The sequence below is a fragment of the Pituophis catenifer genome, unplaced genomic scaffold, assembly GCF_029215685.1.
Source record: "Pituophis catenifer annectens isolate HBS135680 unplaced genomic scaffold, rPitCat1.0.hap2 SCAF_2, whole genome shotgun sequence".
Lineage (NCBI taxonomy): Eukaryota > Metazoa > Chordata > Lepidosauria > Squamata > Colubridae > Pituophis > Pituophis catenifer.
In genome coordinates, this window is record NW_027256882.1 from 72,132,412 (window position 1) to 72,158,662 (window position 26,251).

Consider the following 26,251-nt stretch of genomic DNA (forward strand, 5'->3'; position numbering starts at 1 on the left):
TTGCTTCTTGTCCTACCCTCAGGTGCTTTGGAGAATAGTTTGACTCCCTCTTCTTTGTGGCAGCCCCTGCTGTGTCAGTTATGATCTTTCTAAGAAATGAATTAGACATAGAGTATGCATTGCATACTCAGGTATATGTCCTATCCAAGAATGACAAACAACATATATAGTTAAGACAGATCAGAACACACACACACACACCAATTTCAAAAGAAGAAAACCCAGGCAAAAGTCTAATTCCAGATTTAAGTTTTAATAAAACAAATTGAGCAAGTGTGCGAGTACATCTCTTATTTCTCCTCATAACGATAAGGCAAAGTTGTTTGCTGGGTTTTTTTCACACTTACATCCATCGTCCATTGGATAACCATTTGTCTGAAGTGGTGTAGGGTTTCCTGCCTAGGGAGGGGGTTGGACTAGAAGACCTCCAAGGTCCCTTCCAACTCTGTTATTCTGTCCTTATTTTTTTTTTTTAAACTGTCATTTATCTAACTACCAGTATGTCCTTTTTTCAGCTCTGTTCTTTCAGGACCAAGTGAGATGCAACATAACATTCAGTGTATATACAAAAGTTCTGATTTTATAACCAAAAATGAAAATTGTGAACAGAAGTGAATTCTGTTTTGCCCAATGATCTTCAACAGCAAATGCTGTTGAAGCAGGTTTTTTTCTCCCCATCCTGTAATAATACAAGATGTAAACAAGGTTTTAGGGTGAAAAAATGGTTCAATATTACATGGTAAGAGGAAGAAGTTACACATTTTCTCATCCTATGTAGTAAATTTAGTTCAACCTCCAATCAGCAAGCACATGAGGGACCAAATACCATATTTTTCGGAGTATAAGACACACTCCCCCCCAAAAGTAGGTGAAAATTTCTGTGCTTCTTATAGACCAAATAGGGCCTGTTTTTGGCCTCCCATCCCTCTGTGCATCGCATTTTTGCCCTCCCCAGGCCCTGGAAGCACTCTGTAGGCCAAAAATGGGCCTGTTTTTTGTGAAAATGGATCATGCAGAGCACTGCAGAGTGCTTCTGGGGACTGGGGAGGGCAAAAGTGTGATGCACGGAGGCCAAAAACTATTTTTTTTTTGTTTATTTTCCTCCTGTAAATCTAGGTGCATCTTATAGTCTGGTGCATTTTATAGTTGGAAAAATACAGTATATTCTATGATTACAGGTAGACCTCAACTTACAACCACAACTGAGACCAGAATTGTTGTTGTTAAGCAAGTCAGTTGTTAAGTAGCTTATGATTGATTTTATTATCTTTTTGCCATGGTTGTTGAGTGAATCATTGCAATGGTTAAATGAACCATGCAGTCATTAAGAGAATCAGGCTCCTCCCATTGACTGCTTATTGTGAGCCAGTTGGAAAGGTCACAAATTGTAATCTTATGACTCTGGGATGCTGCAGCCATCGTAAATGCAAGCCAAGTGCAATTTTGACCATGCAACAGTGGGATGTTGCAACAGTTTTAAGTCTGAGGACTGGTTGTAGTCACTTTTTTCAGGACCATTGTAACTTTGAATGGTTGTAAATTAAGGTGTACGTCTACTCCACTGGGGTATTTTCTTCACTGGTGTCTTCACTTCTATAAAATACTTTTTCATGTGCTGCTGAAGAGCAGATGCTCTTTGCTTGAAGAAACCCAGTTACCTCTCGGTGGGAGCTGTCCATCAGCACCCCAAAAGTACCAAATTGGGAGCAATGGCAGCGGACATGAGTGGTGTTTCGGTGCACAAGTTCACAATCCCGTGCTGTCCAGAAGCCAGTGGGCTCAATCCTGCAGTTACAAAGAAATTCATAAAAAGATACAGTTCAAAGGAAAGATTGTTAATGTTTGGGGGTTTTTTTAGAGACAAGCATACATCGCAGTACAGATACTGTGATGAATGTAAGACGATGACCGTACAGTATTTATGCCAGATGTAGCTTTCATTAAATGTAGGTTAAGTCAGGGTTTCTGAACCTTAGCAACTGGGTAGACCTCAATTGGCTGGGGAATGCTGGGAGTTGAGTTGAGGCCTCTAGCAGCAGATGCCTGAATTTGATTAATTTCATTCTCAACAGGTGAGACCAAAGAGAATCAATAATCTTGCCACTATGCTATTTTAATTCACTCCACACCTATAGTCCATAGCAGACAAAATTCCAAAACACACCTTAAAAAAGATAAAAGAAAACAAATCTATCTCCTTTTCTATTGATAAGTAATTGTTATGATGCAGACTGAAATAAAACTCACTTTTCAATTTAATTCATTATATTAATTAATGAGTTTGAAATCTGTATAGACATTTCCATCTGCATTCCAAACGAGTGGTATAATGTTGAATTATGTCACTGGTTTAAATCTAGAAGCCAATAACTTGTTAGGATTCTCTCCCTTTTTCCAAAATTGTTTCCACGTTCAGTGCAATCCAAATTGTTTTAGAAACTCTAAATAGACCAAAGATCAATATCAATCTGGAAATAGATAAAATATATAAAGTGATTATATTTTTTTCATTTTGAGCTTCAGCCTCCTTAATTTTGTCCTTACATACTTGGCCTGACAATTTGTAATCCTTAATTATTAGTGTCTGTTTCTATATTATATGCAGGTAGTCCTCAACTTACAACTATAATTGAGGTCAAGATTTATATTGCTAAGTGAGAAGTTTAAGTGAGCTTTGCCTCATTTTATAATTTTTCTTGCCACAGTTGTTAAGTGAATCATTGCAGTTGTTAAATTAATAACCTAGTTGTTAAGTATAAAAATAAAAAAGCTGGTGATTAATAAATTCTGAATCAGTACATCTCATTAGCCTGAATTCCAGAAATATTTTCCATTGTTTTCGTTTCTTCAACTTGTAATAGTTTTCTTGCCAGATTCCTACTATTTCTGTTTAGTACTTTTGGAAAATATTCTAATTGTTCATCATGGAATTGCCTCATCTTCTGTTTGTAGTAAACCTGTGTAACAAATTACCTCACTGGTATTCTACTTTAACTCCTTTTGTTCTTATCCAGGTGTATTCAATAGGATTCCAATATTCAGTGACCTGTATTTTTTCACAGATACATAGTACCTTCACCTACCATGCCCTCCCACCTCCTTATATCTTGGGTCTATTTTTTTAACAGATAATATTCTCTATTAGTTATAATTCCAAGTAGTATCATAATTCCCATTAAATTTCTGCAATATCTATATGGCCAAAATTGTCTATCCACGTTGGGATTTCCAACTCCTTATCAGTAAAATGTTTACACTCTGGAAATCAGAAATGATACTGTTTGTACTGCTGTGAGTCCCAATACATAGTGGTTCTCATTATTCAAATTTAATGTTTTTTTCAACTTGGAAGTTATGAATTACCTGGTCACTGCAGTAAAGGAGAACTCAGTGAAAGCATTTTCCATATACTTGCTACATCATACCCATTCAATATAGCGATCAATGAGTTAGCTGTCAGCAATGGGATTTGCAGTCCAATTTATTTGGAAAAGACTAGCAGGGGGAACAACAGAGTAGAACTTATGTTTTCTATCTTGAAGGACAACAACCTGGACCATGGCTTCCATAAGTCTTTCCAGAAGCCTGAAGATACATGGATACGTGGCTCCATTGAAGAGGGACTTGACTCACAGTCAACTTACTGGCTAGAGTGATTCCATTGAACGCAGAGGGGCTTGCTGCGGTTGGCTGTCTCAAGCAGGCGGAATTCTAGCATGAGTGGCTCCTCCAAATTGTTCTGCAGAAAAGTGTGGTTGCTGAACAGAGATATAGTCACAATGGGGGAGTTCATCACAGGGTTTTTGGGCAACCTGTATGGAACCAAGAAGCCTTGTTATTTGGCAACACCATCAAGGCTGGATTGTTTCAGACAGCGATACTGATATCCAGTGTCACAACAATCCGATTGTGATATTGTTGATCACAAACAAGTTTGCCTTTATCCATAAAACAAATCACAGGCATTTAAAGTTGGTAGGAACATGCCAGAGTTCTGCAAAGAACTCAGTAGAGAAGGAAGACTAATACCTAAGGTTGCGCCGATCCACCTGATAGCGGGCAGGCAAAAGTCCACCCAGGGTGCGATAAATGATGAGAATGAGGATGGTTACAGCAGGCTCAGATTCTTGCAGAGAATGCTTTGGGGGAGGACTTTCCATTGTGACATTGTTTTCAGTATTAATTGATGCCGCTATTGTCATGGTGGGAGCTGGAATCGAGACAGCAAAACAAGAAGGAATCAATAGCACAGTTGCCCTTGAAGAAAGACAAAGGCCAAGGAAGGAAAGACCTGAAACTATCAGCGTGTTATTTCCCAAGAATCTTAAATCAACCTTCCCAATCTGCCTGCTCCTGATGTGTTGGACTGGGGAAGATGGGAGATCTAGTCTAATATATCTGGAAGGTAGTTCCAGATGGGATAAGTTTGTTGTATATTCAGATCTCAGCTGTATCCTGGGAGCATAATAGGCCACATTTAGTCATTCTGAAGTAAAATGAGTCCCCCCAAAAAACTCTGGAAAGCCATCTTGCCAGATAAATGCTATAAAGCTGAGTAGGTGGTACTGATCCCAATCAGGGACCAGCAGTTCAATTAGGACCTTCTCTAATGGCAGACAAAGCTTCTGGCTCATGAGCTATTAATCACCTATGCAAGAAGTTAAGTCACAGCTCATTCTTGGTATCCAAAAGTGACATGAAAACCCTCAACTTTACATTTTCTTTCCTCTATGGCATATCTCAAAGAACAGCAAAAAAAGACAACAAAAAGGAAAAGAGAGTTTCTAAAGGAAATTTTGGGAAGGATGGGGAAAAAGATGCTATTTCTTTCAGGGTTTTTTTTTTTTTGAACCAGGCCTGGGGGAGTTCATAAAATATTGTCACTTACCTTCTGTTTTTGGGGGGGTAAGGATGGAGTGAGGGAGGACTATATGTGTGTGGGGATCCCACATGGCCTGGCCACGGAAGAGGGTACTGTGATAACGTGGATAGCGTCTTCTGAGATGGGTGTGATTCTCCATGCGATCAATACTGAGCACTGTGAGGGGGGAAAGGAAAAAAGAGGCCTCAGGCATTAGATCTGACAGACAGTGCCATCTTCTGATTTAAACAGAGCTTAATTGTATCTAAAGCTGGGGGTAGAAATGACTGGCTTCTTTCCTTTAGGAAGAGCAGGCAGTCCTTGCTTACAGACTGCTTTGTTTAATGTTCAAAGTTATGAGGGTATAAAAGAATAGCTTTGCAACTAATCCTCACAAGCAGTCACATGATTTCCATTCAGGCACTTTGCAACTGGTATGCATTTACAACCATTGCAGCATCCCATAGTCATTTGATCTTCATTTGTGTGCTTTGCAACTGGCTTGCCACAATCAGAGTTAATAGAGAAGGCGGAAGTAAAATTTAAAGCTTTGGGTCCATTCAGCAACCAAAGGGGAAGTGAGATCATAAGCCTCTCACAGCCATGTGATGCTTTGTTTAACAAACACAGCGCTTATCAACAGAGTTGCTGGTCTCAGTACTGGGCACTAAGTGAGGATTATTTATATATTTTATGTTCTCAGGCTACTTTTCAAAGTGCTTTTTTAATCGTAGAAAGCCACACAAAGAGAAAATGCACTGCATCAGGATTATTATACAACATAACATACCTAAAATGTAGATGGGAACACTGAACTGAACACTGAACACCAAACTGAAGAGGAAGATGTTCATTTCAAAGCTTAGCTATTCAGTTCACAGCTCCAAAAATAGGAGAAAAATGTCATTTAAAAAAGTGCCTAGAACAAGAACTTTCAAGAAGTGTGCAGACTTGAAAAATTGCACAAAAATATTTATATTTCAGGAATTTACATAAGCATGTGTATGAATATTTGTGTTGATTTTTTAAAAAACATATTTTATTAATTTTTAAAGAAACAAAAACATAAATACAAAAATACAAAAAAGAAGATTTTTGTGCAGAACTGAGACCTTTTACACGACATATCGCTACTAAGTTCTTATATGCACTTTATTTCATCAAATTCTATTATATCTGAATCTATTTTATTTTTCTGTTTTCAATCCATTTGTACCATTTCTCCCACGATACATAATACTCCAAGTCTGTCATTCCTTTCAATTCCAATGTTAGTTTGTCCATTTTAGTGCAATCAAAGATTTTTTTGATTATTAAGTCCTTGGAGGGCGTCTTTGCATTCTTCCAGCATTGTGCAAAGGCCAATCTTGCTGTGGTTGTTATATGTAGAATCATATGTCTTGTTTTCTTATCATAAGTTTTTTTCATTATCCCCAGAAGGAACAGTTCTGATGTATATTCCAGGTGAGCTCCGGTTATTTCCTGCAACCAATTTTTTATTTTTTTCCAATATTTTTTCAATTCTGAACACAGCCAACATGAGTGATAGAAGGTACCCTGCTTCGGTCCACATTTCCAACAATTTGGAGTTAAATTTGGATATATTTTTGCCAATCTTGAGGGAGCCAAATGCCAACGGTAGAACATTTTGTATTGGTTTTCTTTATATTTTGCCGATCTTGTTTTGTGTTGATTTTTTAAATGGGCCAAACAGAAGTCCTGTGGTCAAATATGTATTTCGATAAAAATAGAAATGAAAGAATTTCCAGTCTGTTTAATGCTCTTTAGGCATTCGTCCAAGTGCGTGGTGAGAGAGCAGGGCTATGCACCAAACCTGTGTACTCTAATAATCTCGATCTCCATATGTTCAACCAGAAGCCTAATGGATAACAGTATTTGTATTGCTTGATCCTGAGGATAGCTTTCTACTCAGATTGCAGAGTACAGTGGAGGCATTTAGATTCATACAAATTGCACATTTGCACAAGGCCAGGGAGAGTCAGGGACAGGGATAACATTTTTGCATAAGATTCTTGTGTGAGATTGCAGTTTGCTTAGGAACACTTTACATATGAGTATGAAGTTACCCCTGTGAGGTATGAATATGTACACATCTATATTTAAAAATAACTCTGGAAGTGACTCTTTGCAGAAGCTTGTCCGCAACACTGTGAAGAAATATGTTATTGTGCAGCTTAAAAGACATGTCCATTTCTGATCGCAACTGACTGAGCTTTATAGGCAATGACAGAAGCGTCTATGCTAGGATTGGAAGCATTCATCAAAACCTTGTACCACTCTAATGCAATCTCTGCCCCTTTCATGCATGTGTGCAATACCTCAATGCCAACACGAAAGGAGTGGAGTTTGCATTACAATGGTACAGTGCTGCATTTGTCATTTGGCTTCCTTCCCTCCTCCAGGTTGATTCCTTAGGATCTTGTCATGAATTCAGGAATGTCTCGTCTAAATGAGGGATGCATCTGCCTTGCAGCTTCTGAAATCAAGCATTCTTGTGCTACAGTACAAGTGTGGGGAGCAATTCCCTAAAACAAAAGGGCAAGCAATGCCCTGTGGAATCTATTTATACAACATCACTTTGCAAATAATCAGGCTGGCAGTCTCATGTGGACCAGCATAGTCGCAAATTGTAAATTAGTATCTCTGATCTGTGCCAGCTGACTGGAACCATCACCATTTTGCTAGTTATTGTATAGAAAGGGTGGTTGTCACTTTTCCTTTCCTACTTCCTCCTTTTTCATCTTTTTCAGGCCCTTCTTCCTCCTGAACGTCTAACGGCTCCTTCATCCCATGTGCTAGAAACAGATGGAGATGCTTCTTCTTTCCAATTCCATTCAAATAATAACCCTGTCTGCTCGCTTTTGATAAAAGTGCAAGACAGCAGAGAATCCTTGATAATACTTTAAAAAGGCCTGTTGTATCCTAGCATTGAACAGTTCAGCAAATCCATAGCTGCCTGGCAGCCAAGAGTTCCACAGTCATGGATTGCTAGAGAAGCACGATCAGTTCATACTGACCTCAAGAGGGATCCATGAGGTATTCTTTCAAAGTTACGAGGTGAAGATTTCCTCCTGGATTCTACTTACCAATATTGGGGGTCACCACACCAACAGGATTGAGGTAGGTGAGCTTCATGTTGCTGGCCAAAGTGCCTGAATAGTCTTTCAGTTGTTCCATCAGAGCAGCTGTTCCCTGATCATTTTGCAACAACGTGTCCCAGTGCTCCTGGTTTTCCAATGCAAGCACTGAGCTGCCAGCTTGGAGGAGGTTCTAAAGAGAAGATCAACATTTAGGTGGATTTCTCAATCAATCTAACCACCCTCTCCACCGCCTTTAATCACACCTAAAAACACAGAGACAATACAGACCAGAGTTTCTCAACCTTGGCAAAGTTAAGATGTGTGAACTTCAATTCCCAGGATTTAAACTTAGGGTCAGGGTGCCTAGTCTAATCAATATTTTCTTGGGTTTCATTCCAAGTGAAGCCTAGAATGAAGCTACTAGATAAAGAGTGTGAAATGCCTTTTCCAAGTTAATTTGTGGCACCTACAATGTGCTTGGGATGGGGCAACAGGTATTCCTAGGTTAAAAATTTTTCTGTTCTTTTTAGATCTCCTATATAGATTTTGCTATTTGGATTTTTCCTTGATTTTACACTGTTTGGATTTTAGTTGCATTTTATATCTTTATATGATGACTTGTACTATATTGTAAACTACTCCAAAACTATAAAAACTATATTCAGCAGCACAGAAATATTGTTCACAGGAGAAAAAGCAAGATGTTGGGGAATCATAGGGCAGCAATTGCTGTAGCTAATGGCCACTAGTTTAATAACATACAGCAGGGGTGTCAAACTTGTGTCATCATGTTGTCATTACATGATGTATCGCAACTTCCCCCCTTTGCTAAAACAGGGGTGGGCGTGGCTAGTGCATAACGCACTGGCCCACGGGCCACGAGTTTGACACCCCTGTCCTACAGGATTCATCTATTTATATGTATATAAATAAATGTTATCATAAGCATTTCAATACAAGCCAAAAAAGGTAATGTTTTTTTTCTCAAGGATTCTTAAGGCATTAGAAATAACCGCCTAGCACAGCTGATAGGACACATTATTTTGAATTCCTAGAGGTCTTCTATCAGTAGCATATCCTGGGCTCACTTTACTAAAATTCTACATAAATATCCACACTGTTCTTCAAGGGAGAAGCCTACTTAATAGGATTCTGTGCCACTTTGACAATAACACAACTGAAAAGGAGTTTCTTACCTCATTGAAGTGAGCATCCTGGGTAGCAGTCAGCCCAAAACCATGTTGTCTGCTCTCAAAGGCCATCAAGTGGGAAAGCAGGCGGTAAGTAATATGAATATCATTCCCAAAGTAGGATTCCATCTGTTGCGTCACTGCCCGTAGTTGATGGGCCAGCTTTTTTGCTTCTATGGTGTTCAGCTCTGTTTCGTTCTTCTCCAGGCTTTCCAGCTATCAGAACAGAAAATAAGAAGAGGGTATTCTCTCTTTATAGGGAACGTGGTGGCTCAGTTGGCTAAGACGGTTGGCAGTTCAGCGGTTTGAATCCCTAGTGCCGTGTAACGGGGTGAGCTTCCATTACTTGTCCCAGCTTCTGCCAACCTAGCAGTTCGAAAGCATGTAAAAAATGCAAGTAGAAAAATAGGGACTATCTTTTGTGGGAAGGTAACAGCGTTCTGTGAGCCTTAGTCATGCCGGCCACATGAACGCGGAGACGTCTCTGGACAGCACTGGCTCTTAGGCTTTGAAACAGAGATGAGCACTGCCCCCTAGAGTCAGGAATGACTAGCACATATGTGCGAGGGAAACCTTTACCTTTATTCTCTTTTTGCCTCGCAGAAGTGAATTTTTGTCTCCATCTACTCTGTTAAACAGGGGTACATTAAACAGAGATAAAGGAAACTTCTCAAGTTACTGATGGAAATCTGAAATCTGGATTCTGGACTCTGATATACATCATTGGCAGAAAGTACCATGGGAACTGCACTTATTATCAGTTGGCTTCTGAGATGCTGGTCATCACTTTTCAAGCCTTCTATCATTCAGGGCCTGAATATTTTTGCGATTTCATTATCTGAGCTGAACTTCTTTGTCTAGTAATTTTTGGGAGAGATGTTTTGATGATGGTCCCACTGTCAAGGAATCCAATCAATAAGGACTCTGTGGTTGAACCTTCTTGGTAATAGCTTTTTCTGTTGGAACCATCTAACTTTAGATAGCTGGGCCATGCCTACCTTTTTGGAAAACCATAAAAAAAATTCTTCAGAATGGAATTTAGGAGGAGTTCTGGCATCCCCATGGACATATGATCAAAATTCAGATACTTGGCAACTGACTCATATTTATGACAGTTGGAGTATCCTGGGGTGATGTGATCCCCTCTTGCGACCTTCTGAAAAGCAAACCCAATGGGGAAGCCAGGTTCACTTAACAACTGGGTTACTAACCTAGCAACCGCAGGGATTCACTTAACAACAGTGGCAAGAAAGGTCGTAAAATGGGGCAAAACTAACTTAGCAAATGTTTCACATAGCAACAGAAATTTTGGACTCAGTTGTGACTGTAAGTTGAGGACTACCTGTATTGCTATTAAATACATTTATTTTTGTTACTCTGGCCCTTCCTCTTACTAATTCAGTAAGCATTAATAATCTGACAAATGATACGTATGTTGTTAATATAAATATTAGACTTTCAAGGGGTATCCACAGATAATGATTTCATTGTGGGAGCTAAATTCCCCCTTATTACTCAAACGCCCTCACCCAACATAAATATCTGGCTAATTATACAAAAGAAATAGAAGAGGCTCTCTGCAAGGAGACAGTTTTCCGCTTTCCTAATTTCAGATTAACTGCCTTTTGGGACTCAATTGAGTGGCGAATTTGTTTTCCCAAGAAGACACATTTATAGCCTCATTCATTTTAATCTCAAAGACAAGCTTTGTACTTTGAATGCTCTCTTTGTACTAACAACCACTGCTTGGATTGCTAATAGAACCGATTTGCCCAGTTTTCCCAACCTTGGTTTTACAGAAAGAATTTTCACGTTTCCTACCTAAATGAGGGTGTTTTTGTACTGAATTTTCAGTAGACCATCTCATATAAATACCACATTTCTGGAAAAGCACGGTATGAGGGAAAACAGGTGAATGGAGAGAAGGAAGGAGAGAGGAGAGAGAGAGAGAGATGTACCAATGTCGAGAGCTCCTTGAAAGCAGGTGAAGTGCAATTGAACAGATCCGGTTCCAGCCAGCCTCTCTCCTGGTCACAATATCGAACCGCTGCACCTGAGTCAAGACAAAATGCCAACTTAAATATGGAAATGTACAAGTGCTAATTGGAAAGGCTCTTTTCCTGTGGTTGCTGCCCAGGAAAAGATCATCAGGGCTCAAACAACAGCACTAGACCAACAGTGTGGTTTTGGCAATGGCGTTTTGGCAATTTTACTAATCCTAAAGACCAACTAATGAAGGGAACAGATCCAGAGGAGGATTGAAGGACCACACACTTCAGCAGCAGCTATACGTTGCTCGCTATAAAGGCAGCTTTGATTTCATTTCCACTAATTTAGGTTTTATGAGACTCTCCCAAATGCTGGGTTTAATTATTATCATGCTGGGAGAATTTCTGGGAAATGAACTTATTCATCATGTTACCAACATGATGTGTCTAAGATATGATATAGCACAATACCTTCTAAGTATTTGGTGGATGAAGAAAGAAAGAAAGAAAGAAAGAAAGAAAGAAAGAAAGAAAGAAAGAAAGAAAGAAAGAAAGAAAGAAAGAAAGAATATCATGTGATATGTGAACCTGCTATTTCCTATAATTTTGTTTCAAACTGCTGGAAGCTTTACTGAATACATATATATTTACTTGCTATTTTTAAAATCAGTCTCTGATTGCTACCTTTCTTTTTCCAATTTGTGTACGCTTGAGAATGAACTGTATCTTACTGAAATTGGAGTTGCCAAAAGAAAACTTGCGTTCCCTACATTTACATCAAGGTCAAGGGTTACTGAAATTCAAAAAACACATATTCCACATATTCCATAGCAAAAATATTTGGCTGGAATGTTTTCCTAAAATAGCATTAGCAATATTTCATTGCTGATGTAGCTCATTGTATGGAGTAAATATGGTGAACACTCTCTTGATTTAAACTTAATCTTTGTCTAAGAATGAGTAAATTAGGGGAGAAATTATGTAATATATTCAAAAGGAATTATGCAATAGAGTGCTAGAAATCTGTCTCTAGATGTACATAGCTATGGGATTTTTAAAAAAAGACAAACTCACAACATCTCTTCCTATGCGTCCCTCTATCTCCCTACCCTACTTTTGCTGTCTTGGCATGTTATACCAGGTGACAAGATCTGAAGAGGGTTATATTCACTTTAACATGAATAGAGTGCCTGCTGCAAGTACCAACATCACTAGAGTTCTGGAGAAAATGACTCCGGATTCTAAACTTCGCCATCCAATGTAGGAAGTCCAATGACTGAACAGATAAGACAGGTGCACATGACAGGTTAGCATCCATACTGTGAGTGCAGCCTCATATTTCCATCCATAAGTATAAATGGGTCAATAGAACTGGACAATTTGAAGCATAAGATGTTAAGCACAGAAAAGTTTAGCATGATTTTTTTACAGTTACTCTTCCGTGCCACATCACGATCCTTGGAAGTTGCTTTTTATGCAACAAAAACATTACAACAATGAAAATAATGTGAGATATTTATGAAGGATTTAACCAAACCAGTGCCTGCATTCTTCTTTTTCTTTTTTGAAAGGGCTTAACCATTCTACAGATTCGGTATATATGAGTCTAAAACAAAGAAATGTGACAGTCCCAAATATTGTTTAAGATATAGGACGCAAGGGTGCAAGTGTCCATATCTGTGACATTGGCCCTGCAGCTTTCTAGAATATTTAAACACCACCAGGAGCACAAAAATAGAAGATGCACCCCTTCTATATCTATCTATAACTACACGAAAGTAGCACAGGTGCCTAATGGGGGCACTGTGGCATCCGTAATGCTAAAATCAGTATCTGAAACAGCAACATTTTGTGCATGATCTGCACCATCTGCTATCCCATCAGGGGTGCTAGAAGTGTGTTCGGCAATGATCTGGATGGGAAAGATATTTATACAAGAAGAGTTGAATGCTTGTTAATTCCAAACATGGCAGGTCACTTCGCTGCTTTACAAGATGAAATGTGTATGTTCTGCTAGGGCCAATAATCAATAAATGATGAAATCCTAAAAAGGCTGAGAGATGATGGATAGAGATATACTATTTTGCAATATAGTAACAATAGAAATAAGTGGAAAGTTTAAACTGGGAAAATAATAGTATATATATATATATATATACACACACACACACATATAATGGAATTTATTATAAATACAGATACATTAAGATTAGGAGAAGACTAGGATTAGGTATATTTAAAGGTATTATTATGATCAACAGAATGTAAAAATTATACTGGAAAATATAGTTTTTAAGGATTATAAATCCAGGGGATTTAGAGATATACCGTAATCCTGGGATTGATTAAATCTTATTGATAACTGGTTCTATTGGTATTTATAAAAAGTTGAGATATTGAAAATGTGGTGGAACACCGAGTGATAAATTGGGAAAATAGTAGAATATTTATTGATACACAAAATAATATATTATAATTATAATGAGCACATTAAGGTTAGAAGTTGGAAGATAAAAAATTTGTATATATAATTGTATTATTACTGTGAGCACTGTGTGAAAAATATGTCAACCCAGTCATTACACTGTCCACAAAAAATGTTGGTCGTTAAACAAAAACTGTAAATAAAACATACAAAAAAGAAGAAGAAGAAGAAGAAGAAGAAGAAGAAGAAGAAGAAGAAGAAGAAGAAGAAGAAGAAGAAGAAGAAGAAGAAGAAGAAGAAGAAGAAGAAGAAAAGAACTGATGAGACTTATTCTGAGATTTTAGAGAATCAAAACTTGTACTGCGCAATTTGGTCGCAAAACAATGCCCAACAATTTTTAAAGAAACTTTAAAGAAAAGAAACTGTTTGAGCAGAAAGACATCATCCCTCAATTAGCCAGCCTGATTATCTGAAGAAAATATCCTTGTTGTTAAAATATGAAAGAGATAATGGTGTCCAAAACTGAGTTTACAAGCAGACAAACTTCTATTTGTTCTTGGAGGAAAAAGAATTGTCAGTGTGCAGGCTTGTTCAATTTTTTTTTCTTTCCTTCTTCACTGGAAAGTGGCACCTATGACAATTTCATTTGTGGTTTTCAAAGGTAAACCCTACAGCAGGGATTGGTAGAATGTATAATATTTTGATGAAATGAAACAGCAATTTCTCTACTTTTCGTAATCAGTTGAACTCAAGATACCCAATACTATAGAAAGCTGTTCACTTCCTCATGAAGGTCTTACTTAGTTTCTTCAAGTTTTCAACAACATATGAGTGCCAAATGTCACTCTTCTCTTAACCAGAGCCCATAAACAAGCAGGGGAACCAAATGCATCCGCCACCAAAATATGACATCTGTCTATTAGAACTCCAGACTTCCCCAGCCAATTAAAATTTCTCTAAATCCATAAAAAGCATCAAGGCACTACAAATAAGCGTGAGCAGGTTGCAGATGACTACAAGGGATTTTCTGCAGATTAGTGTTTTGTGACAAGGTAAAGAAGCTGAAGGTCAGGCAGGATTACAAAGAAACCAGAGCCAGGCAAGGCAATCAAAACAGAGCCAGCAGCCCGTGGAGCATCTGAGGGAAATGTGGATCTGATGGTGCCTTAGGCAGGAGCAGGGAATGGAAAAGCCACACAGAGCAGTGCTGACAAAGCAGGGAGGGGAAAAGAGGAGAGCCACAGGCCTTACCTGTACCTCGCAAACCTGCACAAAAGAAAAATGTGGAGAAAAGGGACAACATTAAAAGCTTTTAAGCAATATATTTGATGGAGAATGACCTTCCCTGGAATGGGTTTCTGTACTGTAGGAAATTCCGATTTTTTGGTCACATTTAGTGGTGTGAACCAACATGGGATTCCAGCTCCCAAATATTTCTTGATTCAAGCAAGCAGTGGGTTAAACGAGATGATTGTACTACCTATTCTGTTGGTAAACATTCTGGAGAGTGTGTGTTTTTGGGAGCAGGGGATGGAATATCATATCCTTGGGCCTAATAGACCAAGTTAATCTAAGGCAGTACCAGCACACCCAGATTTGGGAATGCATATAGTGTGTTGTTCAATTGTCCAATTAACTGCAGCCCAGGAGCAGTGGTGGTGTGATGGTTAGAATGCAGTATTGCAGACTAACTCAGCTCATTGCCAGGAGTTCGATCCTGACTGGCTCAAGGTTGACTCAGCCTTCCATCCTTCTGAGGCCAGTAAAATGAGGACTCAGATTGTTGGGTCATACGATGACTCTATAAACCTGTTAGAGAGTGCTGTAAAGCACCATGAAGTGGTATACAAGTCTAAGTGCTATTGTTATTCCCTCCACACCATGGCTAAGAACAAAAGGAAGACAATTAATAAAGGATCACTTCCTGGCACAGGAAGGGAAAAGATGTGAAAATTTGACCCATTTAGAGGTCAAGATGGCATCATGTTGCCAATAATAACAGCAGGAATATAAAAAAATCTAGACAAATAAATCCTTTTACCACCAGTCTTCCTTGCTAACCATGACTGGTGCAGTGGCTTTAATAGGGGCTTTGATGGCTAGTGCCATCTCACTCTCTGCTTCTCAGAGCAAAGTTTTTTAGACACTTCATTGCCCACAGTCTACCAGGGCTTGAAGGTTGCAGAAGCCCTAATTGGCTCCCTTTGTACTGCTATCACCATCACCAGTAAGGTAAGAGAGCTTACCAGGGAGCTCTCTGTTACTGAGAGCTTATTAAACTATTAGTTAAATTTAATCCCTGTGAGTTTTAGCATGAGTTCATAATCTACAATATGGTACCATTGACTATAGCAATCAATCAAATAAATTGACAGGAAAACACCTTGGGTTTTACTTCACAAACTCCAAGGCCTTCAAACCTCTCTTAATAATATTAATTCTGACAATCGGGCCAGTGCTGAAAGAAGAAGCTGTGTGGAGAGAAGAAAGACATGGAGTGCCTTAGTGAAAAAGGAATGTGTACTGTAGTTCCTTGACAAAGCTGAAATCCAATGGGATACAGCTCTTCTGTCCATAAACTTTATTACAACAGGAAAGCACTTACCTAGTGAACCTTTTGGGCAAGGCAGTATAGCTGGCAGGCCAAACTTGGTTTGAGGCCACCATACTCCAGCTTTCAGAGATTTAGGACAAGCATCATAGAGTACTGTGGAATGAAACAGAGAAAGCAAATAAATTGTGATCCATAGAATAGCATTCCGTGAATAGTCTCTCACAAGGCAGGGACAGGGAGAAACCTCTTCAAAACCAACATGCAGTGATGGGCTGCTGCCGGTTTGGACCGGTTCTGGTGAACCAGTAGTTTTGACGATCAGCTGGCCCCGCCTACCCGCCCCTTCTCTATCCTGTCCTATATTTCCTTCTTTCTGGCTCAGCTGATTCACGCGGCACAGCTGATTTCCACGCCTCCACTGTTCTACTTACCGGGGCTGCCTTAGAAGGTAAGCAGCTGAGTTTCAAATTGCTGTATTCTGAATGCTCTGCACAAGTGCGTTAGGCGCGCACTCACAGAACCGGTTGTTAGACTGGTTGCAGCCCACCACTGAACTAATGTTATATTGAAAAATGTATGGAGACCTTATGATTAAATCCAAAATTTATTTGGGAAAGTTTTAGAATAAATTAAGTAATGATTAGGATGCAAAAAAAAGTGATGTGTTCTACTTTGAAACAATGTATAGAAACATAAATTTTTTATGTGTATATTTCTTGCAGCTAGAACATGTATAGTATCCTGTTTTCCCCAAAATAAGACATCCCCTGATAATAAGCCTAATCGGGCTTTTGAGCGCATGGCAATAAGGCCAAGGGCTTATTTCAGGGTTCAAAAAAATATAAGACAAGGTCTTATTTTTGGGGAAACACGGTAAGTGAACTGAAGGACGATTTTTTTTTTAATACAAATGAGTTTTTCAAAAATAAGATTGTTGGGGAAATGGTTAAAAATAGTTATTTTTAAAGAGAGGCATATATTACAAAAAGACTAAATTTTCTGTAATTTGGCCTCAGGAAACGAATGTACTGATTCGGTATGGTGTTCTGTGTTATCTTTATTGAAAGTACATAGCTAGAGTAGATGACTTTGTTTTAGAAAAGCCAGCCTCCTATTTTAGATCATTCCCATTTTAGAAGCATGGAACTTGTAGCTTCTCAATGTTGCTGAACTCCATCTCCAGCATCCCTTATCTTGTCTACGCTGGCTCAGACTATCTCGGGTTATAATTGAGCTACATGTAGAGAGTTAGCGATTTCTAACCTTTGCCCTAGCTGAAGGGCTACCCAATGCACATTATTAGTCAATTTACTAGTCTAACGAAGAAGAGAAGGATGGGGGTATGACACGTTAGCAATCTTCCCAAATTTGAGGAGCTGTCCTTAGAGAGGAGGAGTCAACCTATTCTGCAAAGCACCTGAGGGCAAGACAAGAAGCAATGTATGTAAACTTAGCAAAGAGAGATCCAACCTCTCCATCCAAGAATTAAGGAGAAATTTCCTGGGAGTGAGAACAAAATTAGTGGAATGGCTTGCCTCCAGAAGCTGTGGGTGTTCCATCACTGGAATTTTTAAAGAGATTGGATAGTGATTTTTCTGAAATGGTATAGGGTTCCCTGCTCCAAGGTCCCTTTCAATTCTGTTATTCTGTATTTTAAAGATTCCCAAAGAATGGAGAATAGGAGGAGTCTCAAAACCCTTCATCAACACACCCAGAGTACTCGCACATCTGAGCAGATATCGTATTACATTCATATGTTGTATTTTAATGTCAGTTATAGCAGTTATGTCATATGTATGTCCATGAATGTATTTTTTAAATTTGGTTTTTCAAATTTGAGGCCACCTGACTCTGCAGAAATTCTGGGCATCTTACAATCCTTCTTTTGGGTAATGTGATTCTTTTTTTCTGACAATGTGAAAATAGTCTTCAACTATATTAATTATTGGGTCTGGTTTCCAGAAAAATGAAATACTAAAGACAGTACATCAGATATTTTAGACTTAAAAGGGAATAGTTGATCTCTAAGATTGCTTCCAACCCTTTCATTCTATGTTTTAATTTTAAGATGAATGACTAAAGCTGTTCTTTTGAAGAGCCATTCTAAGATAGCTTGTGTGGCTCTACTATTTATATGTGCCAGAGCCATTGGCTCATGAGAGGAAAGGAACCACGCATTGTTCCTTCTAGAGACCTCTACCAACTGCTAGGTCCCAGTCCTTTTTTCCACTGATATGGATTTCTGACCTTTAGGTCATAATGTTAGATGTTCTGGAATTTCTTGCTCCAGAAAAAGTATAGCAATGTCCTCAATGTCCTAGGCAAAGCTGCTTATTTGGTAAACTCTCCTGTTTGATAGGGAAGGCTTCTCGCTCACTACCCTACTGCAATAGTTTGTCTGCCTGTCTGTCTGTCTGTCTGTCTGTCTGTCTGTCTGTCTATCAATCATTGTCTCTATCTATTATCATTGTCTCTATATCTATCTATCATTGTATCTATCTATCTATCTATCTATCTATCTATCTATCTATCTATCATTGTATCTATCATCATTGTATCTATCTATCTATCATTGTATCTATCTATCATCTATCTATCTATCTATCATTGTATCTATCTATCTATCTATCTATCTATCTATCTATCATTGTACTATCTATCTATCTATCATTGTATCTATCATTGTATCTATCTATCTATCATTGTATCTATCTGTCTGTCTGTTATCTATCTATCTATCCATCCATCCATCCATCCATCCATCCATCCATCCATCCATCCATTCATCTATTTATCCATCTTCAGTGCACACTCACCCCGGCAGCCACTGGGAGTCACCTCTGCAAAAGGATTATCACAACTGTTGCATTGTCGGCCGATCACACCTGGCCGACAGTGACACTGGCCCATTTCCTGATCACAGGACCGTGAGGAAGAGCCAACGGGATAGCAGTCACAAGGCAGGCAGGTGTCACTCCCTTTAGGGTGGTAATGGAATTCCTATTGGAAGAAGGGAGAGGGGCGGGGAAGGTGGTTAGAGAGCTGGGTCATAGGAGGAGGAGCAGTAGGGGAGAAGGATTGACAAGACTGCAGGCAGGGGGAAAGGGCCAAAACAAGGAGCCTAGTGAAACAGCAGGAGAAATGGGGAGGCCTGGTGGGATAAAAAGAGGGCCATTATTAGGAAAGTAATGATAGCCAATCCAACCAGTAAAATTAGGAAGATATAAAAAGCAGCACAGACAGATTTTTCTTATATTACAAAACAAAAAAAAATTCAGTCCCTTTGGAGTTCCTACAGTGCTTTCAGATATCTTCTGCTATGGCTCTTCCCCATCCATCACTATTTTGAGGCATCAGAATGAAAACCATTTCCCTAAGGATTCATTCCCACAGGACACTCAACCACTTTAGACCTCTTTTCTGAGTCCTGCGACATTGGACTGAGGACAAGGAGTAGTGTGCTGACATGGCTGGGAGAAGAAGGAAGGAAGGAAGATGGACAAAACCCCGTATGGGTTCTGAAAGGAGAGCAGAGAAGAGACAGAAAGTAAACATCAGGGAAAGGTGTAGACCCCAAAGCCAGGTATGAATGGAAGGTGAATGAAGAGCCAAGAATGGAGATGAAAGGCAATACTGCAGGTGACCGGCAAGTGATTCGTATGTTGCATCAGAATCTATCGATGGCAGAGAGTTCCAGAACAGGCATATCTCTCCCCTCACCTTACAATGACATTGCCCGTTGGTTTTATTACAGTCCGGGTCAAATCCCTTGGCCGCATCGCAGTTGCAGGGCCCACATGTTGGATTCCCCCACCAGCCCTTGGGACACTGTTGATCCATCCTGCAGGGAAAAAAGTCAGGTGGATGGATGTTCACATCCATGCCACTAGTTCATCATTGGTCTTGCAGCAAGTGGAAATATACTGTACTATGATATGTTTGCGATGGGATGTTTGATAAATTTCAATTTTTTTTTATTGTTATGGGCATTGTACTTTGGCAAACTTCTAGAATGCAAGGGAATATGGAAAAATCATCCCTTTCTGTGTTTGTCTAAGGCAGTGTTTCTCAACCGTGGAAGCTTGAAGATGGGTGGACTTCAACTCGCGCTGCTGGCTGGGGAATTCTGGGAGTTGAAGTCCACCCATCTTCAAGCTTCCAAGGTTGAGAAACACTGGTCTAAGGGGAGGGAAGCAATCACAAAAAATGCCCTGTTGAGGCCAGGAGTTCTCAAACAATGCGGTTCTATGATCATGTAACATTTTTCTGACACCTCCGACCACATGAATAAAACTAGTGATGGGAGTGGGCTAGGACTAGACAAGAAAGGAATGCAGGTAGTCCTCATTTAGCAACTACAGTTGGCACCAGCAACTTGGTTGTTAAACGAAGTGAAACTGTGTTTATGGTCTTACTTCAGCTTTGGCTTGCTTTTGACAGACCTGTGAAGGTTAGAAATGTGAGGACTAGTCACATGGTTTAATTTTTCATCACCGTTGTAAAACTGTGAAAGGTGAAAGGTGAAAGATGAAAGGCCGCTAAGCAAATCCAAGCTAAACAAGGATTACCTGTATACTTTTCTAATAATTGAATCTGATATATCAGATAAACCAAGGATAGAGCTTCACAGTTTTATAAAATATTTTTTCATTGAAAATTAACAAAGTAATTAAAATTCAAACCATATTTGAAGAGTGAGCTTGCTTAGTTTTTCATAATTCCTAAAATCTGGATTTTTGAGATGCTCCTGTGCCCATTCCATATTTGCTTTGGACTGATATTTGCTTTTTATAGAAGCAACTGTAAAAAAATATTGTAATTTTACTGTGGGCTTTTCCAGGAAAATTGGGAGCGACTTCTGAAAAGGATGCAGCACTGCATGCGCAAGCACAAAAATATCTGCAACTTCTATTCACATTTGATCATGACCTCTGTGGGTTGCAACCTACAGTTTGAGAACCCCTGCCTTAGGCATTTTTAAGAGTTTATGTTAACAGAACAAAAATATCTGCCCAATCCAGAATTAATTAGTTTCATCTCTGTATTTGTGATGTCATAATGAAATTGATTCCTATTATTTGCATGTTTCTCAGGACTGATAGGATCACTGTGGAACCCACAATCAACGGATGTAACTATTCTTGATTTTTTTATTTATTTGTTTTGTTCTTGAATGGTGCAGAAGCAACAGAACACTGGACAAATAATAGCACTAAGCAAGCATTCTTAGGGAAAATGCTTCAGTCTTGCTCAAAGCATTGTTTTTGTTCCCAACACAAAATGCAGACATTTGACAAAGCAGCAAATAACAGCAACCATGTACTCCTTGCTCTGTCTCTGGGTCAACAGAAATTGGGGATATGGTCTATTCAGTGACTGGAAATGGCATGGACGGCAACTCCAAGGGATGGCTCCCCGAACACAAAATTTCTTTTTCAGATAACTGAGTATATTCAGCATGAATAAAGACATATGTCATTGGTTTTCATTATTTTTCATTAGTATTCCCAACTTTCTCCCCATCCTTCCATTAGACCAAACAATCACCCAAGAAAGAAAAGTATTCTCAAAACAATCATTTAATTTTGCTTGTGACAACTGGGCAAGAAGGCAATGAAGGTTGATAAAGTGCAGAGACCTGTTTGCCTATTGCCTTCCTTATAGCCTGTCATCATGTCCTTTATTACCAATTATGCACATTGAAAATACTGGCTAGGGGGCTACACTATCAAGTGCAGGAAACATTTTTTTAACCAGAGGTTTATAGAATTTTAAGGTCTTTTTACATGACAATTACTACCATCTTCCTTTATTTAGTTATTTATTTGCTTGATTTATATAGCTGCCCGTTTCACTTTTATGCAACTTCTATATCATGTCATAATATCCAATCTTTACTTTACCGCAGGACCTATTAAGCTGAACACAGACCCCTGACCATGAATAGCTTGAGACTCTTCTGTTTTCGGTATTTTCGGGACACAGCTACAACAAAGCTTTCAATGTGCAAATTTATCATGTCAAATGTTATCTAAGTCAGGTGTTAGATGAGAAGCAAAAAGATACCCAGAGAGAAAATTTTATGATCAGAGGCTAATTTCCCCATCATTCTGCCCCTAACTACCAGTGACACAGAGTCCCCGGAGTAGAAAATTCTATCTCAACATGAGAATAGCATTTCTTAGATCCACAAGAGGCTAAAATCCACAAACTGTCCTTGATCTCACCTGTGCTCACAGTATTGTCCAAAATGATTTTCTCCACACTCACAGATATAACCATGGGGAGCACCTGGCTTTCGCTTACACACTGCCTTGTTTTTGCAGGGGTTCAGCTGACAGGCATCCAGACAACTCCCACCATAATATCCTAGAATAAAATCTTAGCATTAATGCCTCACATCCCCACCATAAAGAGTGGCAACATGAATAAAGCCTGATTTTTTATTATTATTATTAAACTGGGTCATAACAGGGCATTGTGAAGCCTATATTCATTCACTTTCCTTTTTCTTTTCCCAGCTTCAAATTCATCCTCATCTTTTAACCAACCCATAATCTCTTGTGAGGTGGAGTCTGGGCAACTGAATGTAGCTAGCAGAATGTTTAATGGCCGGATGCTCTTCCTGTCACCAATGCGGAGTTTTGTTCAGCAGATATACTATATTATCATTGTGCCTAGAAAGAGAAATATTTGCTTCTACCTGGGATCGAACTCCCAGCCTCAAATTACACTTATATATAAATAAAAAAAGCCAAAGGTACAATAGGTATATTATCCAAACCTGTTTAATTTGCATATTTTGGTTTATTTGATCACTGAACTGGATATTCATTCTAATTTCAGAATGGCTAGGTGTCATGTAAAAATCTTGGGGAAATGAAATTATTGGGAGATGACCAAAAGGAGGGACATGATTACACATTCAAAACTAAGCAGATATTTCCCTCGTGCTGCCTACCCCACTCCTCATCCTTGAGTCTCTGTAATTCCTGGTAGATTTTTGTCAAAAGCCAACATTCTGAAACTACAGTGTGTTCACATTTAGAAGAAAACACCATTGCGGAACAAGTTCTTTATGTCTACTCTTTTGGATAGAGATGGGTGGCCACAACATGAAACAAAATGGAACATGAAAAAAACGGGGAAATAAAGACCAAAGCAAGATTTGTAGTCTGGGCTGTTTATCCATCTCCTACCTGGCTTGCATACACAGGAAAAGCTTTGCCACTGATCCTGACATATACTGTTGGCAGGACAAGGGTTGGATTCACAAGGGTTGGAAACAGGACATCCTGCCTCAACGTTCACCGTGCTGCCGGGCTTGGGCAGTGCATTTCCCATGGCTGTGTCACCTAGGTGAATGCCCTGAAACCCAAAGGAAAAAAAGGAAAATAAAACTCAGGTTTGCGTCAAAAGTTTGGATTCTAATGGAAAGAACTTCAGAACACTGAATTATTTAGGCTAGCATAGCCTACCAAGAACACTTTCTACTGAGTTTTAGCTCTCCATTGCAATGGATGATTTAGTCAACATCTCCAAGTGGGGGCAACAGGGTGGAGAAACTACTGAGTAACTTTTGCAAAATGTTCTCATGATTTTCTGATTATTCAGAGATCATAATTATCATGAAGCAGAAAAGTCTACTGAGACTCATTGCCATTTTAAAAGGAAGGAAGGAAGGAAGAAAGAAAAAGGAAAAGGAAAAAGAAAAAAAGAAAAAGAATCAATGACAATTGTTGCCTTTCGCTTCTGAAGGGGTTTTCATTTCCTTTATTTATTTATTTTTAATTTGCTTAAGTAAATGCTTGCTCATCTCTGAATAAAAAAATTAAAAAAAATGGACAAACCTTGACATTTGGAAGTTTGCTGGAACTCACCTGGATGCAGCCTTTGAAACCATGATGCACTTTACCAGTTTCTAGGATTCCCCCAACATGGAGATGTTTCACCTTCAGGCCTTGAAGCTCATTGCCAATGACCACAGTATCCTTTAGAAAAGAAATACAAGGAATGGGAATGTTACTGCTCACCACTGTTTACTTGGATCTAGGAGTTAACCTTTTAGTTCCCTATCATCCATACTCCGTGAAAGTATGGAAACAAAATTTCCTCAAATGCCACCAAGACTAAAACAGGGACATCAGCTTTGATCCCAAACAGTTAGATAGAAAGAGAGTTAATTGTCAAACTGAGGGGCCTGAATCTATCAAAAACACCGTTGGAGGAGGGAAGATATAGAACTACAAGGAAGAATGCAAGCTCTAATCTAGATAGTTTTTCTCCCAATGAGCCCTTCAGCCTCAAAGCTTACCTGGTAGAATCCAAAATCCAAACTGAGCGTGATAATGTAACGTGCCTCATGGCCACTTCGAGCATCTTGTAGATGAAATTGGAGGTCATGCCATACTCCATCATTCAACTGCATTTGATCCAGAAGAATCTTGGCAGTGCGTCCAGGTCCCCTATTCACCATGAAGGAGAGTAGGCCGGAATCCAGCTAAAGATATGGTATAGTCAGCATGGAGCAAATTCTGTTTTATGAGTAAAGCTATGACAGTTCAGGCACTTCACATAATTCTTCACAAACGCTCTACAAACAGATGGTGACTCTTCTTAACTCTTCTAGTTAAGAGCAAATCTTTCTACTCTAACACTAAAATAGAGCAGTGCCATTAAATAGGATATTACAAATATGGGTCCCAATATTCTATTACAAAAGAGAACTATTGCTGCTATACTTGTTCCAAATCTGATACATCATAAGAGCTCAGTTTAAAAACAAACAGATAGGATTGCCTCGCAGAACATCTGATGCAAGCTTTTATAGCAGCACAGATCCAGAGCAACTATAGTGTAGGTACCTGACAGAGTATGGTGGTGTACTGGCCAGCATTTGCCTGAAGTAATACTCCATTTGCCTGGCGTGTCCGGAATGCTAGGCCCATATACCAAGGTGTGGAAATCTTAACTTCATTCCTGAAGTCCCAGAAAAGGATGCTGTTGCCATGGAAATGGTGAGGATGATGCATAGCTAGAGAAAAAGATGATAGAAGATGCTGGAATTCAGTGAAGCAGAAAGAAGCTCAAGGTGGGGGAAGCTTGAAGTCCCTACTTTTACTGCTAGAATCTCTTTACCTTCACTTCAGATACATTTATATAATAATTATCTGCATGGGGTCGGAAATATAATCTAGTTTAAAATGCCCAGGCTCCTGCAGCAGGAACTGAGGAGTATGTAATACAGATGCCGAAGGTTTTGTTCAATTTGCATTTTAAAACAACAACAGATTGGCACATTTCCAATTAACATGCAAACAGATTGGAACACTGTTAACCCCTCAGATTTCACACCTTTGCATTTTGCGATGTAGTTCTTAGCTCAAAATACATACCAAATTGCATATAAAAATGCATATTTTAAGATGAAATATGTTCAGAAATCTTGAGAGAAAATACATTCAGACTATGTGTTTTGGGAGAAAATATTTTCTTTAAAAATGTATGTATTTAAATAGTATTTCTTCAAATGGCAAATTACTGGAAGAAATGATAGAATTATATAATTGCTTAGAATTATGGATGGGATAGGCAAGATGTGAATTTTTAAATAAATAATAGGTGCACGAAACAGGTAAGGAATAAACTGTCCACTCCTTGTAGAGACACAAAGTCATAGGGAATATATCTGAAAATCTACAAAAAAACTTTTAGAACTTCAGACCATACAGTTTTAAATGACTGAGATATTTTTTGTTCTGTATTTTGTACATGCTTATGAATACCTAAGTAAACTACCATGTGCCTATTTGGTCTACAGGAAAAAGCACATAAATAGACTGAATTGCGCTTTCTTCCAGCTTCAAAATGAAATCCTTTTATGAGTGTCCAAATGTTATATCAAGCTACCAATTGTAAGCCTTCATTGATGGACTGAGGTGATGGGAAGCTAGAACTCTTTTCTAGCCAAAGTTTGCAGTCAAAGAATGAGTCCATAGAGTAGGAATTCCAACTTTCACAAAATAAACTGGGAGTTTAGTAGATGAGGTTTTCTATGTAGATAGACTCTATTGATGAAACATCTAGCAATTTATAGAAGACTAACTATGATCATGAAATATTTCTTGGAACT

General features: G+C 38.9%; 1 protein-coding gene across 1 annotated transcript in view; it reads right to left on the reverse strand.

Moving 5' to 3' along the window:
- The window catches only part of CELSR3 (cadherin EGF LAG seven-pass G-type receptor 3), a 109,514-nt gene that overhangs the window by 22,565 nt on the left and 60,698 nt on the right, over nucleotides 1-26,251 (reverse strand). Inside the window, exons 9-24 of the mRNA XM_070933621.1 lie at nucleotides 24,984-25,153; nucleotides 24,434-24,619; nucleotides 24,000-24,110; nucleotides 23,319-23,487; nucleotides 22,347-22,488; nucleotides 19,840-19,960; nucleotides 18,936-19,119; nucleotides 16,171-16,272; nucleotides 14,817-14,831; nucleotides 11,111-11,205; nucleotides 9,159-9,368; nucleotides 7,969-8,152; nucleotides 4,889-5,038; nucleotides 4,030-4,210; nucleotides 3,645-3,812; nucleotides 1,659-1,785 (exon numbers count right to left, since the gene is read on the reverse strand). Coding sequence (XP_070789722.1) covers nucleotides 1,659-1,785; nucleotides 3,645-3,812; nucleotides 4,030-4,210; nucleotides 4,889-5,038; nucleotides 7,969-8,152; nucleotides 9,159-9,368; nucleotides 11,111-11,205; nucleotides 14,817-14,831; nucleotides 16,171-16,272; nucleotides 18,936-19,119; nucleotides 19,840-19,960; nucleotides 22,347-22,488; nucleotides 23,319-23,487; nucleotides 24,000-24,110; nucleotides 24,434-24,619; nucleotides 24,984-25,153 — 2,315 coding nt within the window. The remainder of the gene's footprint in view (nucleotides 1-1,658; nucleotides 1,786-3,644; nucleotides 3,813-4,029; nucleotides 4,211-4,888; nucleotides 5,039-7,968; nucleotides 8,153-9,158; nucleotides 9,369-11,110; nucleotides 11,206-14,816; nucleotides 14,832-16,170; nucleotides 16,273-18,935; nucleotides 19,120-19,839; nucleotides 19,961-22,346; nucleotides 22,489-23,318; nucleotides 23,488-23,999; nucleotides 24,111-24,433; nucleotides 24,620-24,983; nucleotides 25,154-26,251) is intronic.